This window comes from Rhamphochromis sp. 'chilingali', assembly GCF_963969265.1.
Source record: "Rhamphochromis sp. 'chilingali' genome assembly, chromosome: 22".
Classification (NCBI taxonomy): Eukaryota; Metazoa; Chordata; class Actinopteri; order Cichliformes; family Cichlidae; genus Rhamphochromis; species Rhamphochromis sp. 'chilingali'.
The window spans coordinates 17,933,607-17,950,203 of record NC_137950.1 but is presented as its reverse complement, the minus strand read 5'-3'; the positions used below and the strand labels follow the sequence as shown (position 1 = coordinate 17,950,203).

At 41.6% G+C, this 16,597-nt stretch overlaps 1 protein-coding gene across 1 annotated transcript; it reads right to left on the bottom strand.

Moving 5' to 3' along the window:
• Positions 1–570: 570 nt before the first annotated feature.
• Positions 571–16,079, bottom strand: LOC308390338 (synaptic vesicle membrane protein VAT-1 homolog). Its single transcript, XM_080872242.1, has 6 exons — positions 15,390–16,079; positions 9,834–10,041; positions 5,604–5,774; positions 5,378–5,467; positions 2,790–3,028; positions 571–977 (listed from the first exon to the last, which is right to left on the bottom strand). Exons 1-6 carry the CDS (start codon positions 15,879–15,881, stop codon positions 795–797), a joined length of 1,383 nt encoding a protein of 460 aa, XP_080728368.1. The 5' UTR covers positions 15,882–16,079; the 3' UTR covers positions 571–794.
• Between the last annotated feature and the right edge of the window lie 518 nt (positions 16,080–16,597).

The window sequence follows — 16,597 nt, the reverse complement described above, 5'->3', positions numbered from 1 at the left end:
CCCAAAGGTCCAAAAATGTTAATGTAAATTTTTGTTAAACCCCTTAAATTTATGCTGCAAGTTTGCACTTCAGTCGAGTGTTGATTGTTTGATTTAAAGTCCACCATGGTGATGTGCAGGAAAAAAAAAAAAAAAAAATAATAATTTTTTATTAACATCTTGCCCAAATGATCTTAACTGTATATGCAGCTGGACGATCTTTATAATGCACGTTGTGATGTTGGTTCATTGGTGTGCCAATTTTGAAGAGGCGCTGTTGGCAGATTAGATGCTGTGGTAGACACGATTGTAGTCTGAAGGCAGCACAGTCCCATTTAAACACTGGTAAAAGTGCAATTTTCTGTTTTTAAGCAAAGCTCGTCAGTCCTACTTTTCAAAGTGATTAGTCAGTGTTCAGTTTTATAAGCACCAGCCCTGGTATGTTGTTATCACCAGTGTTATGTTAGAGCTGCGATCAAGCTGTTGTCATAGGAAACCAAAAAAAACAAAAACAAACAAATGCCGTCTTCTTTTACCAATTGTGAATTTTAACAACAGTCCGTAATCAGAATGCATTTTCTTCAGGTGATGTATCAGAATGCAGTGACATTTTATTTAAAAGTTACAAACAAGTGTTCCAGACAAAGACACCACAGTATAACCATATTGCACAACAAAAATCCATCAACATTTCCAAAAAAATACTGACAAAGAATTCATGACATCTTGCTTTTTTCCTTCACCCTGCCTTTTTTTTTTTTTTTTTCCTTAAACAGCAGAGCAAAAAAGGAAACCCTCGAAATAAACACTCTTACTCAATCCTTTTCTGCTTCAACTTCCTCTTCTTTCTTCTCGCTGATGGCAGCATCATTTTTTTCCACATTTTCCCCAGCCTCAGCATTGGACTTTGGCATCTCTTCCTCCTTCTTGGGTTCAGGAAGAAGGATGACTTTTCCAATATTTTGGCGTTCGTGCATGCGCTTCATGGCTTCAGTCACCTGAGAAGAGACAGGGGAGCAGAGCAGATGTTCACATTGGGCAGTAACTGAGCGCATCAGCCATTTAAATGCAGCCAAAAACTATTTGCGAGTCACTAAAACCCCGATAAACACAATCTGCTGTAAAGTTCCTCTCTGGGCAATAACAAAGTTCTTGTTTGAATGTTTAAGGGATGGGGGGGGGGGAGGAGGAGGAGAGAGCGAGAGCGCGAGAGAGAGACACATACCAACTTGGCCACATATGGCACAACAATGACTTGCAGTTACCTTACAAAAGTCTTATTATTTTCAGCTAATGGATGCATATTTACACATCAAGCAGACATGGAGCCCCACACACATACACACCACAACATGTATAGGGTGCTTTGCTTCGGCCCTGTTTTGTGTCCACTATTTCTAGAAGGAAACCATCGGCTTTTACAACCATCCGTTTCCCTACATTCATTTCCTGCTTGCTAAATTTGGTACTGGAAACCTAACCTATATATTAGAGAACTGCAGGAAGGAAGTGCAGCTGATGAGTGAAAAGGCAATAAAAAGCAAAAAAAAAAAAAAACCTGACTGTACATAGCAGCAAAAGACTGATCACTGTGGAAGATCTAAGTCCCCCACTTGATTTGAGCAGCTTTAATTGAAAGGTGAACAAAGTCTGCCCCATGCTGAATTAGCCACTGCCCAGCCAAATAAGTCACAGGCTAATATTTAATTCACCTGCCTTTAGGCTTGATGATGGCGCATGCTTAGACAGCATCATTTGATGAGGCTAATCAAAGTCACATTTATTTCTATCCAGGGTGGCATTCATTTTTTGCCAAGATCTTGATTTGATGAGCAGAGTCTTCGCCAACACATCCCAAAGATTCCCAGTGGGGTGAAATTCTGGACTGTGGTGAAATTGACATGTAATGTTCCCCAAACTGCTCTCTCATTGTCATCTCGGAACACGTCTGTATCATCAAGGGAGAAAAAGATGGGACTGATGGGAAAACCTGGCCATTCAGTGAATTCAAGCAGTCAGACAATTTTTATTTTTTTTTGAATAACATCACTGAATGCAGACCAGACTAACTGAAGTACCACCAGTTCACAGCACTGACCCTGCAGGCTCATATGGTAGGCACTAAGCATCACTTCATTCACCCATCTTCTTACCCTGACACTGGGGAACAGGGTGAATCAGAATCAGACTACAAACCCTTTCAGTTGTTCCAGTATCCTCATTATGCTCTCTAGCAAACTAAAGCTTCTATCCCTAGCTAGCCTACCTGACTTTTCTTAAGGCTACATGCTTAGTCCCAATCCCTTGTTGTCTTGTGCATGTGGAAGGTGCTCTTATCTTGACTAGCAAACAAAGCTTTCAGGTTGCAATCTCTGATCACAACCATTCAAGATTCTTTGCCTGCACTCCACCCATCCCCACCAACATTTCTTCCTCAAAGATAAAGTTTCACTATTCTTCTAGATATTAATATTGTTTTGGGCCATTATCCATTACCCATCTAAAACTGGAGCAATGCCTTTTACACAACCCAAGGATTTGTCTAAAACCCGACCCTGATTCTTTAAGAAATGAGAAGCTGCGTATGGCATCACTGATGAATAAATAACTTCCTACCAGCTGAAATGCATCAATGACTACGATAATTATCCAGAGGAAGGCTCTTACCCATTCGAGAGCAAGATAAATGTCAATGTATACTTCAATATGCAGTAAAGTAAATACAGAAGCAGTTCCAACAAGCATCTTCAAAAACAAGGAATTGTTTTATTTATTTTTTTTTTTTACACTGCAAACCCGATCAGACTTACCTCCTCAAAGTGATAGCTGGAGTCAATGCGGGGCTTGATCTTTCCCTGCTTGTAGAGCTCAAGCAGCGTAGACATAGTCCTGCCGAAGAGCTGCTCATCAGTGATGTATCCCAGGTGGAAGCCGCTGACAGCTTTGTTGGACTGCATCAGTTTCATGGTGTTCAGAGAGAGCTGGTTATACCAGGTCTTTGCCATGGCCAGCAGGTTCTTCCTCTGGCCCGTCACACAATTGGCTGCACCTGCAATGTCAAACAGTGATTAAGGGAACATTGAAAAAAGGCAGAAAAACCCCCAAACTTCACAATAATCGTCTCACTACCTTATCACAACCTCCTTTAACTTTACTGCGTTGCAAATAAATGTTTGAGCATCAACTCTGATTTCAATTCAGTTTTATTTATGCAAGGCCAAATCACAACATCAGTCACCTCAAGGTGCTTTATATTGTAAGGTAGACCCTACAATAATACATACAGAGAAAAACCCAACAATCATATGACCCCCTGTGAGCAAGCACTTTGGCGACAGTGGGAAGGAAAATCTCCCTTTTAACAGGAAGAAACCTCCGGCAGAACCGGGCTCAGGGAGGGGCGGGGCCATCTGCTGCAACTGGTTGAGGTGAGAGAAGGAAGACAGGACAACAAAAAAAAAAAAAAAAAAAAAAAAATGCTTTGGAAGAGAGACAGCGATTAATAGCACGTATGACTCAATGCAGAGAGGTCTATTAACACATAGTGAGTGAGAAAGGTGACTGAAGAAGAACTATTCAATGCATCATGGGAATCCCCCACCAGCCTACATCTATTGCAGCATAACTAAGTGAGGATTCAGGGTCACCTGGTCCAGCCCTAACTATATGCTTTAGCAAAAAGGAAAGTTTTAAGCCTAATCTTAAAAGTAGAGATAGTGTCTGTCTCTCGAATCGAAACTGGAAGCTGGTTCCACAGATGAGCGGCCTGAAAACTGAAGGCTCTCCCTCCCATTCTACTTTTAAATACTCTAGGAACAACAAGCAAGCCTGCAGTGCGAGAGTGAAGCGCGCTAATTGGGTGATCTGCTACCAGGTCATTAAGATAAGATGGGGCCTGATTATTTAAGACCTTGTATGTGAGGAGCAGGATTTTGAATTTAATTCTGGATTTAACAGGAAGCCAATGAAGGGAAGCCAGTACAGGAGAAATGGAATTCTTGAATTCTTCTTGTAAATTGCATGAGACAGACTCGCCATTAATCACGTGCATGATGTCAGTGGAGAAGATGCATCAGGGCCAAACTACCCCACAAGAGAAGGTAAACAGTTTAATGCCCCATGTCTTTGTGAGTTTGAACCCAGCTTCATTTTGTCCCCAGTTTGGTCATATCTCAAAAATATGTCAAAGCCAAGGTTTTCAGTTCAGTTTAATTAAAACAAATCTTAAAGTCATTATTTAAAACTGTTATCAGGTTATAATTTTCTATGCTTTCAGATGGGTCAACTAACACTGAAGCATGCTAAGTACAGGGAATTCTGCTGTGCAAAGCTACCGACTTGCTTAACAACAGTGGTGAATCAGCACAGACTTGCTTTGAAAACATGGTCAGATGAGAGCATTTTAACCTAGGACTGTAATCCCAAATCCTGAACCTCTGATGTTCCATTCATAAGGAGAAAAGCGGCACATCGACCTTTCAAGATTGAGCCATTTATTCCGGCAGTTAGAGGAGCAGATTACACGTGCAAAACATCCTCATGTTTTCACAACTGGACTCACCCCACACCTACGGTGTCTGCTACCTTAATTAATGTTTACATCTGCCGAGCATCAACTCAGAGCTGGCTCCAAACCTGTTGATCCATGTCAGAGAAGCCACAGGTGTGGCTGCATTTTAGACTACTACCAACAAGGCTGTTCACCTCAATTTTATTTATACTGCACTAATTCACAAGAGGCACCGTTTATAATTTAAGGAAAGTGCAATATTAGAGAGAAAACCCCAACAATCAGATGATCTCCAATCAGGAGGCACTTGGCAACAGTGAGGAGGAAGAATTCTTTTTTTTTTTTTTTTTTTTTAAACAAGAAAAGACCTCCAGCATAACCTGGCTCAGGAACAACATGCAAGACTGCCTTTAAGATATTAGCTTCACTGGCTCCCTATTAAATCTGAAATTTATTTAGAGTCCTGTATGATCATGCCCCATCATACTGCATCTTAAAGTTCTTTTAGAGAGACGATCCATTGCCTTTTAGCACTGTATCGAAGAGCAACAGTTTCCATCTTCCTGCTTTTGAAGCTGCTGCATGTTATGGAACTTGGATACAGCTTTAGCCTTGAACAGCTCGGTATTCATTGCATAAAAGGGAAAGAAAAAAAAAAAATGAGGCCGACATTACAATGACAGCGTGTGTAGGAGGAAAACAAATTATACACTCATTTAAAATAAAATGCTACTTCGCCAATCTAATCAGGTCTCATTTTAAAAATAAATAATTTAAAACACCATGACAGGTTAAATAAACCAAGTGAAATAAAGCTTTAGTAGAAACACCAAAGATCCCCCCCCCAAAGGATGTCTACACAATGCATTTTTTGTTTGTGCGTCTTACCAAAGACTATAATCATGCCCAGGGGCTTCAACAAACTATAGCCTTTTTGGGTGTCAGAGCCACCAAGGGGGTCGAGAACGATGTCCACACCTGCAGAGACAGAAATAAAAGGGCAAAGCTTTGTAAATTTCTAGATAACAGAACATGACAATGTTCAACACAACGAAAACATGAGGCAAGGATTTCCATTTGTGCAGTAGTAAAACAAGAGTATTTTTTTTTTTACCCTTCGGGCTGATTTTGCGGATTTCCTCCACGTAGTCTTTGGTGCGGTAGTCGATGGGGTGAGTTACCCCGCCTTGGGTAATAGTCTCATGTTTGGAAGCCGACGCCGTGCCAAAAACAGTCACATCCTGCACAGTTTGACACAGCTGGGTAGCAGCAATACCCACACCACCTACAGATGTGCAGACAGCAGCAAAGACCGGCATGAGAACAGGAGGAGCAGGTGTTTCACTTTCAGCAAAAGAGGTTATGTGCAGTCTCTCTCTGAACCACTCAGCAATTTTCTCAAACATTCAAACTATGCTTGCTTTGAATGTTGAGTTAGTACTCAACCGGGCTCCTAGTAAATACTAACATTTTAAGGGGAAATTTAAATGACGATACTGTTGTTACCAAGCAACTGTAGTGAGCTTTTACAAATCTAATGACTAATGATTGAGACAAAACACTTTACAAGATATCAACTTTGCCCATCTGAATTTGTGTAATCAGTTAATATTTGCATTTGATAAAAAGATAAAGCATGAGAAGACCGGTAGATTCCATTCTTCACATGTGGAAAGTTCTGCATCTGTTGTATAACTCGTTTTGACCTTTTACACGTTTTGGCTTAAACGTCCTGTATGCGCTGTAAATAAAATGCTAAGTGGTTAAGAGCCAGACCGTACATCAATATGTAGGTGTTGTTTCTACAGCAGCATAAGTAATGCTGCTCCAGGACCATGACTGCAGCTGATAAATGATGTCATGGCTTTGCAATCTAAGGGTAAAGGTCACGAATGGGAGACATTTGTCTTTCTAACACCTGTTTAATGTTTTGTCCATTTTGACTCGAATTATTATGTTGTCCTTAAAACTAACCACACCCCCACACACACACACACAAGAAAGAAAAAAGTTACACTTCAAAAATTACAGACCGTCTCACACAGGACACCAGAGTCTCCTGGGTGTCTGTTTTGCATTAGGCCCTCTCATTCATCACAACCTTTTCCAGGCCTTGATCCTCTTCATAAGACTTCTCTCTACCAGAAGAGCTTTGAACAAATGTTGAATGGAGCTTCAGAGTCTGAAGTCAAAGCACAAGTGCTTTAAATAGTCATTCTTTTAAATGGTCAGGAGGGAGCGGTACTCGAAAATCTCAGTACAGTCTCACTCCTTGCAGCCAGAGATGTGACCTTAATGTTAACTTGTGCACCATTTTGGGCCTAAAAATCATAGTGACATTGTAGGATCAAGGAATAAAGGCCTACAGACCAAGCCACAACAATAGGTCATGAGTAGGAATGGGAATCAAGACCCGATAGCTCAATTCCTTTTAATTATTCCGTTGTATTCTACTCTATTGCCTGTCAATTACGCTCATCGGTTCTGCTTCCACTTGTGCTAAAATCAGTTGATTTCAGTTCGTAGAGGAGGAAAATAGTGACGCAGTCTGCAGCGTGGATATAACTTTAATTTTTTACTGCACAGTGAAACGACTGTATTATGCTATTATGACAACAACTTCAGCACAATGAGAGCATGGTAACGCTAAGCTAGCCAAGAACCCAGAGTGAAGTTGGGTTGACTGGATGCTGACCCCAGCCCAGCAGCCAGACCCTGAACTTCACCAAGCAGTCAGGCTGCAGCGTGCATCTCTACTGGGTCACGTTTCTAAAGTAAAATCACTGCTTTAGTTAAAAAGCATTTCCCAAGTGGTTGCTAGACGTTGATGAAGTTAATGGGAAAATTATTATTTAAACCCCAGTTGCACAGGCCTACAGACTGGTCAGTGACCCCTCAGACTGATTTTCAACCAGTTGGGAAATGCATTTTTCCCCTAGTAACTGGTGATTGAATCACATCATACTGAGGACAACTCTTGAGCAAAAAGGTGATGAGAAATGAATAAAAGGTCTATGGGAAAATTATCCAAGTAAAAAATGTTAGTCGAGTTAGTTTCTTATCAAAATATTACCACTGAAGTCACATTTACTTCTTAATTAAATTATGATCCTCATTAGATTTAAATTGGCAATAAATTAATGCTTTAAGGTGGAGTCATCATGTGGAGTCATCACAACACTGATTAGCCAGCGATTGTTTTGGAGCAACATTATTTATGATTTTGTAGGAAATACACCAGCATGGGCCGGTATTAAATCGGAGCTGGTCAGATTATTACTGCGTCATCGCCTCACCTTTTCCCCCTAATGTCCTCTCGCTCTCCACATCACACCCAATTCCACGGAGAGCGTAATTTAGAGATGCGACTTAGGCTACGTCCACACGTACCCGGGTATTTTTGAAAACGCAGATTTTTCTATGCGTTTGCACCTTTAGTCCACACGTAAACGGCGTGTTTGGTCACTGAAAACGAAGATTTTTAAAAACTCCGTCCAGGGTGGATATTTTTGAAAACTCCGTTTTTGCATTTAGGTGTGGACTAGAAAAAACGGAGAAAACGCAGCGTCAAAGGTGTGCGCATTTTTTGACGTCACACTGTGCGCCACGTTATTGTTTCGGTGAAATGAATTTCTACAATACTGTTACTTCTACTCTCTGCAGTGTTTAAATGCTTACATATACACACAGTTACTGTCCCTCCACACATGGTTCTGCTTCTATGCCCCAGCTTTGTTTACTTTTTCCCACCGAGGCTTCTAGACTTCTGATTGGCCAACATTTCTGCACGGTTAGGAATCTAGCGCCACCTGCTGCTTTGGCATGTTCATAGCAGCGTTTTCCTTCATTTCTGCCTTTACGTGTGGATGGGATTATTTTTTAAAACGAAAACGGAAAATCTCCGTTTTCAAAAATACCCGTGTACGTAGCCTTAGAGGGTGGAAACCTCAGAAGACAGGTGAACAAAAGGCGACATAGAAAGCAGTGCTTTCTGATCTCTGTGGCCCATTTCCACTTAACAGTGAAAGGCTTTTGAAGATGATGACCGCCTGGGCCTGCAGGTTCACCAGTAATCCTTTCTGCCCTCATGATTCACACAGGTCAGCTGACACCCATTCACCCACTCAACAGTGATGAGCAAGCCTTTGAGAGGGAGGATGCAGAGGAGCAGAAGAGCAACTGAGCATCACAGTAACTGTCCTCTATTCTTCGACTCAGTATAGGGGGATCAAACACGCAGATATTTGTGCTGCTGTGACAACACAACGTAAAATCTTTGAATTCAAACTGAATAAAGTGCAAAGCTAAACACACACTTCCTCAATTCTCTCAGCTCTAACTGGATTATACCACATGCTCATAACTATCACAGCTATATTATATGCTGTGCAGCTGTTTCACAAGTTCAAGATATTTTCAGTAACAATGTGAAAAATGTCATCACAGACTCATAGCTGAAGGTGTCAACTGCACATGCAATGCAAACTTTTAGTTTTCCTAATAAGAGTGTGGTGATCTCTATTTGATCAAAGGCAGAAGTGAAATGTCACACTAGCTGACCCTATAACTGTGACATACAGCTAACAAAGGCCTTGGTTTATAACTCCTGGACATGCACACTCATTACAGATGGTTTTGTGTAAGAAATTTGCATTTGAGAAGTGTTGCCCAAGCAACCATTTGTGATAATAATCCAGTTTTGTATGAAGATGTTTTGACATAACACACCTCTTCACTGCTGATTTTAAGTCTTTTAGCTGATAATCCTTGAGCACAGAAATGCAGCTGCATTCAAAGAGCTGATTAGCAGGAGGGAGCGTGCTGTGCGACTCTTTACACGTTACCCAGGAGACTGACAGAAGGTTTGTTACACCTTCTAATTAACTGATAACGAGAGTAGTCTTGTCACACAACATTGGGGATGCCACTGAGCTAGTCTGAGGAGATCCTTCATTATCTATTCCTCAAACTAATTTTCACACTAAGGCTATGCGTACGATTATAAAAATAATCAATTAACTGAGTAATGATTTGATGTAACAAACAAAAACTGGGTCATTTGATAATTTTAGGATACACATCAAAACAGTGTTTATCATCTTACACCAGGGTGCAACCGCTGTTTCAGCTCCTCGCCACGTAATGTGCAATTTATACTTCTGCACTGTGTGGACTCTATGGTGTCGCCTGCACGAGTGGACGTCACTATTCTCAGCATTTATACTCATTTATAGAGCCTCTGTTGCTGTGCAATCTCACATGTGAGAAACGAAGAAGAATAAAAACAAGAACTCCTCACTAATTTTATTTGGAAATTATTTTCAGGCGTCTCCACGAGTCTTACCTGCTGCCATGTGTATAAGAACGCTTTTGCCCGGCCTAAGATTGGCCATCTCAAACAGCATCATGTAGGCGGTCATGTAGTTAATAGTTAAAGCAGCACCTTCCTCAAAACTCATCTCCTCGGGCATAAGGAAGGTGCGGTCAGCGCTCACGACAGCTACTTCCTGCCACATGCCGCTGCGGGCCAATGCGATGACACGATCGCCAACCTGAGGGAAGGAAAGAGGGGGACAGGGAGAAGGTGTTGTGAAGTCAAACTAAAACACAGACGTTCACAGCTGTGGAATGATGCATTTCTTCATATCAACTTAATACGGGAAGCTTAAAAGTTTGATTTAACAAAATTATAAATCAGTAAACACAAATTACACCTGATGCTAATCTGAAAGTAAAAAACAAAAGTGGGGAAGTTAAATTAGTGCTTTTTAAACTTTCCTGTCATTCAGCTTAGTTTCACTCTGATTAGTTTTCCTCCTGTGGTCATCTATGCCCCACTTTCAGCAGCTCAGTGCCCCACATTTTGAAACCTGGCGTTCTATTGATCTTTGTAGAAAGTACAAAACAACTGCATATTTCCACTGTGGGGGAAGAAACCTCAGACTAATATCTCAAAGGCTGAACAATAACAGGCAAAGTCTGTAGAACCAAAAGTAGGGAAACTGAGCGCCTGTAACTTGAATAGGCATCGTTTCTAAAAAGATAAACGGTGAAAAGAATCGCATTTGCTCCATTTCTCATACAGTGCTGTGCAAAAATCTTCAGCCACCCTTTATTTCTTTACATTTTTGCTCTCAAGGACTTTATTATTTTGTGGTCTCGAGCAATAGTTCTCCAGGGTTTCTGGAGGTCTTTCCATGTTTTTCTTTGGACATTGGGTTTTTTTCCCCTCCAGTTCTAACGGGAAAAAACCCCCAAGTCAGCCTTGTGATTATTAGAGATTTATATTTCATGCATTCTTTCCAAAAATACATTCTCACTACATTGTCTTTGAGTCCACAAACTTCTGTGCCTCAGTGAAACTCACAGCACCCTCTCAAACAAACTAAAACCATTAAACAAGACGACATTTTAACATTCATTCTCTGGTAATGGGGACATCAGATATGGGGGCTTATGGGAAATGCTGTTCATGTTTAACAGCCTTCCCAAATTCAAAGAGTCATATGACCAATGTTGCGAAAAGTTCCAAAAATGTGAGGGGTGCAGGAAAGCAGCCTGATCTGATCATGAATGCTGCAGTTTCCTGCTAAAACAGCTTCAAGAGCTGAGTCACACCCACTTCCTGCTGCACACAGGCCATGACAATAGACAGATGACACACACAAATATTTACACTCGCAAACACAGTAAACACACACACACACACACGGTATGCGTGTGTGCCCCAATTTTTGGCGAGTTATTGTAAAAGCCTCAACTTCCACCTCAGATGACACACTCGATTTCTCAACCCCTGCACTTGTGAAACATTAAAAACTTGCAGGATCAACTCAAAAATTCATAATAGCCTGTTTTTCCCCCTTTCTTAAAGAAGGGCTGAGTTCATTTCTTGGAAGGTTGACATAAAGTGAAGTCACTGCAGAGACTACAGAGTGCAAATAGGACAGTGAAAACCTGCTGCTCATTTGAGTCAGTCGTGACAAAAACTAGCGCCACGCCTGGTTTTCTGCAGCTCATTTTAGTGCATCGAAATCTGTCTTTGCCACTAAAGCATCTCAGTAGCCGAGAGAAAGAGCAGATCTTCATCCATAATTCAGAGTCGTGTGAAAACAAAAGCACATCCTCTTAATTCTAAACTTTTCATAACAGGGGAGAAGCAAACCCAACCCCACTGGAACCAAAGCTAGCAGCTGTAGCTTGACAGTCATTTGCTGTATGACTTTCAGTCATCACAGCATTTCAGTCAGGTTGCAGTCTGAACTTTGACTTTGTCATTGTAAAACCTCGACTCTTTTCCTCTTTCAGACAGTTTGTTGCAGATTTGCTGCCATTCTTGAGATCGTCATGTTGCATGACTCGATTTGGGCCAAGCTTTTACTCTCAGACAGGTAGCTTCACATTCGACTAGAATATTTTGGTATACAGAAAAATTTGTGGTCACCTAAATGACTGCAAGCAACAAGCCCAAATTATCACCTCTACCACCATGCTTGACAGTTGTATGAGGCGTTTATGGTGATATGCTGTGATTGTTGGTCACCAAATGTGTCGCTGTATATTACACCCAACCTTGGTCTTGTCTGTACAAAAGGCATTATCCCAGAAGTCTTTGCAAATCTCAGCTGTGCTGAACAAGCCACACTTGCTCAGTCTTTTTCATAATTATACTGTCATCAAGTTTAACAATTACCATGCTAACTGAGGCTGGTAGAGTCTGAGATGCAGCCCACTCCCAGTTTCTCCAAGCAACGGTAAAGCGTGACCTTGGTGAGTTTGTTGGGACCTCCACTTTTGAGAAGAATTGTGGCATTGTGCTAACATGCACCTGAATGCTCAGACCAGCAAATTGCCAAAGACCGTTTTTGTATACTTTTAAACATGCAGAGCTCAGTTAATGAAGTGAATGTGATTAGCAGCACCTGGCTGCTGCTGAGCCTGTAATTCTATGGAAGCAGTAAAGGTGTAGCTAGTTTTTCAAACGACTGCATACCATTCTGACCGTTTGTGCATTTTACAGCAGCCAATCATACAGATTGTTTTGTTTTTACATTCAAGACTAACACATGCTCTAAACCAAAAATCTGCAAAATCTACTTGAAAATGGAAAATGTGTGCCTTACACTAAGAAAGTTTAGCGAAATGGTTCCCAACTCCCTCCAGTATTTACGTAATTAAATGTTTATAGTATAGCATGTAAATACTCCTAGGACAGATTAAATGCCTTGGAAAGAAAATGCAGTTAAGTGCATCGATAGCTTAACATTTGCACCACATGCACCAGACCAGAAAGCATGCGCTGTGCTGACCTAAACACATCATCGCTTCGCACATCAAGTCAATTAAAGACCATATTTGTCAAACAGGTGGCATCTTGCATCCTTTCTCAGGCAGTCAGCTGGAACGCTGGAACAAAAACTGCTGCTCCCATCTTCCTGAAATAGCAGTAAAGGTGTGGGCTACAATCGTATATATTAGTGATGCTAAAATAAAAGCACCACTAACAAATGGAAACTGGAAAGACAAGAGAAGCTGCATAACAAATCTAAACAGTCTTCTTATGAAACAGCCACACCCTGAAGCGCTCTCATCTGGAGCCTCGCTCCAGCCTCTCAGTATCAGTCTCTGAAAACACTCTGGCATCCCTAAATGTTATTGTCTGCACTGCAGTCCCACCCACATCCTTACACTAACCTTAACCAACTATCTCGCATGTTAACCTTTAAATTCCTGTTAGGATTTCTCACTGCTTCCTGCACTGCTGCGGCTGGTGCTTCGTGGTGTCTTGTGTTTTGATGCTTCCTTCCAAAAAGGAAGTGTTGGAATGAATATGATCCACAAAAATGGAGGGAATGGAAAGAGAGGAGGAGAGCAGTAAGTGGTGAAGAAGAAGGGGGAGAAAGAGGAGGAGGAGGGAAATTCCATGCTGACACTTCAGGATTGGGAGGACTTTCAGTGATTCTTAGAAAATACACATAATGAAGCCATCATGCAATTAACTGCATGGATAAAGAAAGAAAAGCTGGATCTGGTGGAAGAATATTCAAGTCCTTTGCAAACAAACAGAAGTAACCTCACTGTTAGGCCTTCTCTAGTTCACACACACTCCTATCTTAACATCTTATTCAAATGAGGATGATACAGAATACAGATGCGCCCCAGATACAGAAACAATAATGAAAGTGGATTTTACATAATCAAGGTCCCTTTGCAATATTGCGCTGCTAATTTACAGGGATGAGTTCCAAATTGTTTAAACCACTAGAATAGATTTCATCCAAGTTTATGATTACCTTTCATTGGCAGTGTCGTGTTTTTTGTGCACTGCTAAACAATCAAGTCAAACACACAGCAGTAAATCTGCACCTGAGCCAGATACATGCAAGACTGAAGATTAAAAACGTGTGCAGAGCTGCCTTTTCTGTCACACAGCAGGTATCGGGACCCTAATGATAGAATCAATAAGGCATCTGACCTTTAAACAGACTCGATAGTGGTGCTGGAATCCATAGAAACCTAATCTACCATCTTACTTTGTGTTCAAAGAGCCTGCAAATGCAGTGATCATTCTTGTTAGACAAGACCTCCCTGTATGACACAAGCTTTATGACTCCAACATGATGTCAGTACATAACAAGCATAAACTGAGGCACTGATTTACTGTGCAAAACTCCCAGAAAGGCCTCATTTTCCTTCGACTCATGCAGATCTTAAAACAAGCAGTTTCTTTGTTTCTGATGTCAACATTAAAAATTTTTTTTAAAGGTTAAGATCAACATTCATCCACAACTGCTGCCTGGAAGTCATCCATTGCCAAGACTTGCATACAAACCAAATAATGCACCTACTGAACCCAGTAGGCTGGCTAAATAGTGCCGTTGGTCATGTGTGAGTGTTTTCCACCTTCCATTAGTGCACACAGAACATAAGAAACTCTTGTTAGATGGGGAAAAAAAACAAAACAAAAAACAAAACAAAAAAACCCTTCCTCTTTTAATTTCTGTGCAAACAAATCTGAACCAACAAGTGAAAAGTTACAGAACTTCTGCAAAAGGCATTAGCATATAAATCCATGAAGGTTACTTGCGATGAGTCACTTAGACGTTATCTTACACATACCACTGTAAAACCAAACGCAGTGCATAAAAGCAATGACCTTCGGCCACTGAAAGAGCTTTGTTACTTGAGTATGTGTTTAAACTGTGCCATAATGTAGCTGTGAGGCGCATGCAAGGTTCAAAGAGGCTAAAATCAGCAGCTCTCTAAATATAATCGAGTATAATTGCCAACATCAGGTGTTACAGCCTACGAGTTTCCATTAGTTTCAAGAATTTAAAAGGAGGCACACACTCACTTGGTTTAGAAATGCGCCTTTTCATCAGAGAAGAAAATACACGTAGCTTCTTTTGTGCAGGGGAGAAAATGTTAAAAACGCGTCAAGGCCAGACTGTCACTCAAACACCGTCAGTTTTCTTAAGTGTCACACTTTCTAGCAGCTGCTCAAACGAACACACTACGATTAAGGTTGTTTATTGAAATGTCGCTGCTTGAGTGCCAAAGACGAGTCTGTGGTACACAGAAAGGAAACAGCCAGTCCAAACTCACGTCAGCTAGAAATCTGATTGTGCCTTCTGAGATTTGAGAGGAACTAAAATTAACAGCTATTAAAAGAGATTTCAGTTCACGGTTTTCACTAAAGAAACGTGGAAAGTGATGACAGCAGCGCTCTGGGTTGGCGTTTGGAAAAGATTACACGCGTCACGCACTGGCAAGAAATGCAGAAAAATTAAAGGCTCGGATACTTTGCTTGGCAGCTACGGAGCCGCTGATCTGACGCTCTTTCATGACCACAGTAGAATTTTGTGGGTGTGGGGAAAGCATTTAGCAGGCCTTTACTCACTTTCCTGTCATTCACATCCTCCCCGACCGCTTCAATGACCCCGGAGCCCTCCATTCCCATCGTGACGGGCGGGGAAGGCAGCAGCTCGTACAGCCCCTGCCTGGCCAGCAGCTCGGCGAAGTTCAGCCCGCATGCCTTGACGCGCACCAGGACCTCTCCTGCCTTCAGCTTCGGCTTGGCCATCGTCTTCACCTGCAGCTTGACTTTGTCGTAGCCCCCATGTCCCGTGAGTACCAGAGCGCGGAAGGAGAGCGGCTTCTCCTCAGCGGCTGGTGGTTCTGCTACAGCTGCTGGTGGTTCTGCTACAGCTGCTGGTGGTGGTTCTGCTACAGCTGCTGGTTCTGCTGCAGCTGCAGCTGCTGGTGGTTCTGCTGCAGGGCTGCTGCTGCCTGACTCCTGCTGAGGTGCATCCGAAGCAGCTGAGGGAGGCTCATCAGGCTTTTTCTCCTGCTCAGGCTGTTGCTGCTGAGTTGGACCCTCTTCGCTAGACATGATAACCACGTTCTAAGTGCGCTTTTAAAGCTTTTCAGTTTGACAGTTGCGCCTGTTTGAGCGTTTCTTTCCAAACACTCCAAGAACGTTTAGTGCAAATTTTCTAGTATAAAAATGTGAAATAAGAGGGTGTTTCCTGCAGAGTCGAGTCCTCAGTAAGATGTGCGCGGTTTCCTGTGTATGCGCCTAGATCAACAAGTGCCCAGAGTCAAGAGCGGCGTATTTTATACAAGTTCCCAGAGTGATTTTCACAATAAAATACGGATGCCAATTTACCAAAACGTTTCTTTTCTGTTCTTTCTCATTTTTGATGTGGCAGCTAAAATTGAATTCACCAATCCCGCAAGATTTAGATGAGTTTGTTTCAGGTTGTGCAGGTTAAAAAAAGAAGAAAAATTATGGCACCCATGAAGACCTGTCGAGAACTGATTTTAAAAAGTCTAAAAAAAACCAACTTCCTCAGGCAATGCATTCATGTCCAATATTTTTCAGGGGATGAAAATGCTGAACACGAAGATTTTCCGACTAAGTAACATAAAAATAAACAATTCATTTCTAATAATATCCGCGTTTTCCTGCATGAGGACTTTAAACACACAAGCATAACAACATTGGATCTACACAACACTTTTTCGGGTACTCAGAGGCGTTAATAGACAAAACTGCTGCTCTTTGCATCCACTGAGCTCCACATTTAACCATTTTTATATTTCTAA

What these genes read in the sequence shown, in the direction of transcription:
- LOC308390338 (XM_080872242.1), bottom strand. Translation starts at nt 15,881, where the DNA reads ATGTCTAGCGAAGAGGGTCCAACTCAGCAGCAACAGCCTGAGCAGGAG. An exon ending in TCTTATACACATGGCAGCAG is followed by an intron (nt 5,775 to 9,833) that starts GTAAGACTCGTG and finishes GCACATCTGTAG; the next exon opens with GTGGTGTGGGTATTGCTGCT. An exon ending in CCAGCTATCACTTTGAGGAG is followed by an intron (nt 978 to 2,789) that starts GTAAGTCTGATC and finishes GTCTCTTCTCAG; the next exon opens with GTGACTGAAGCCATGAAGCG.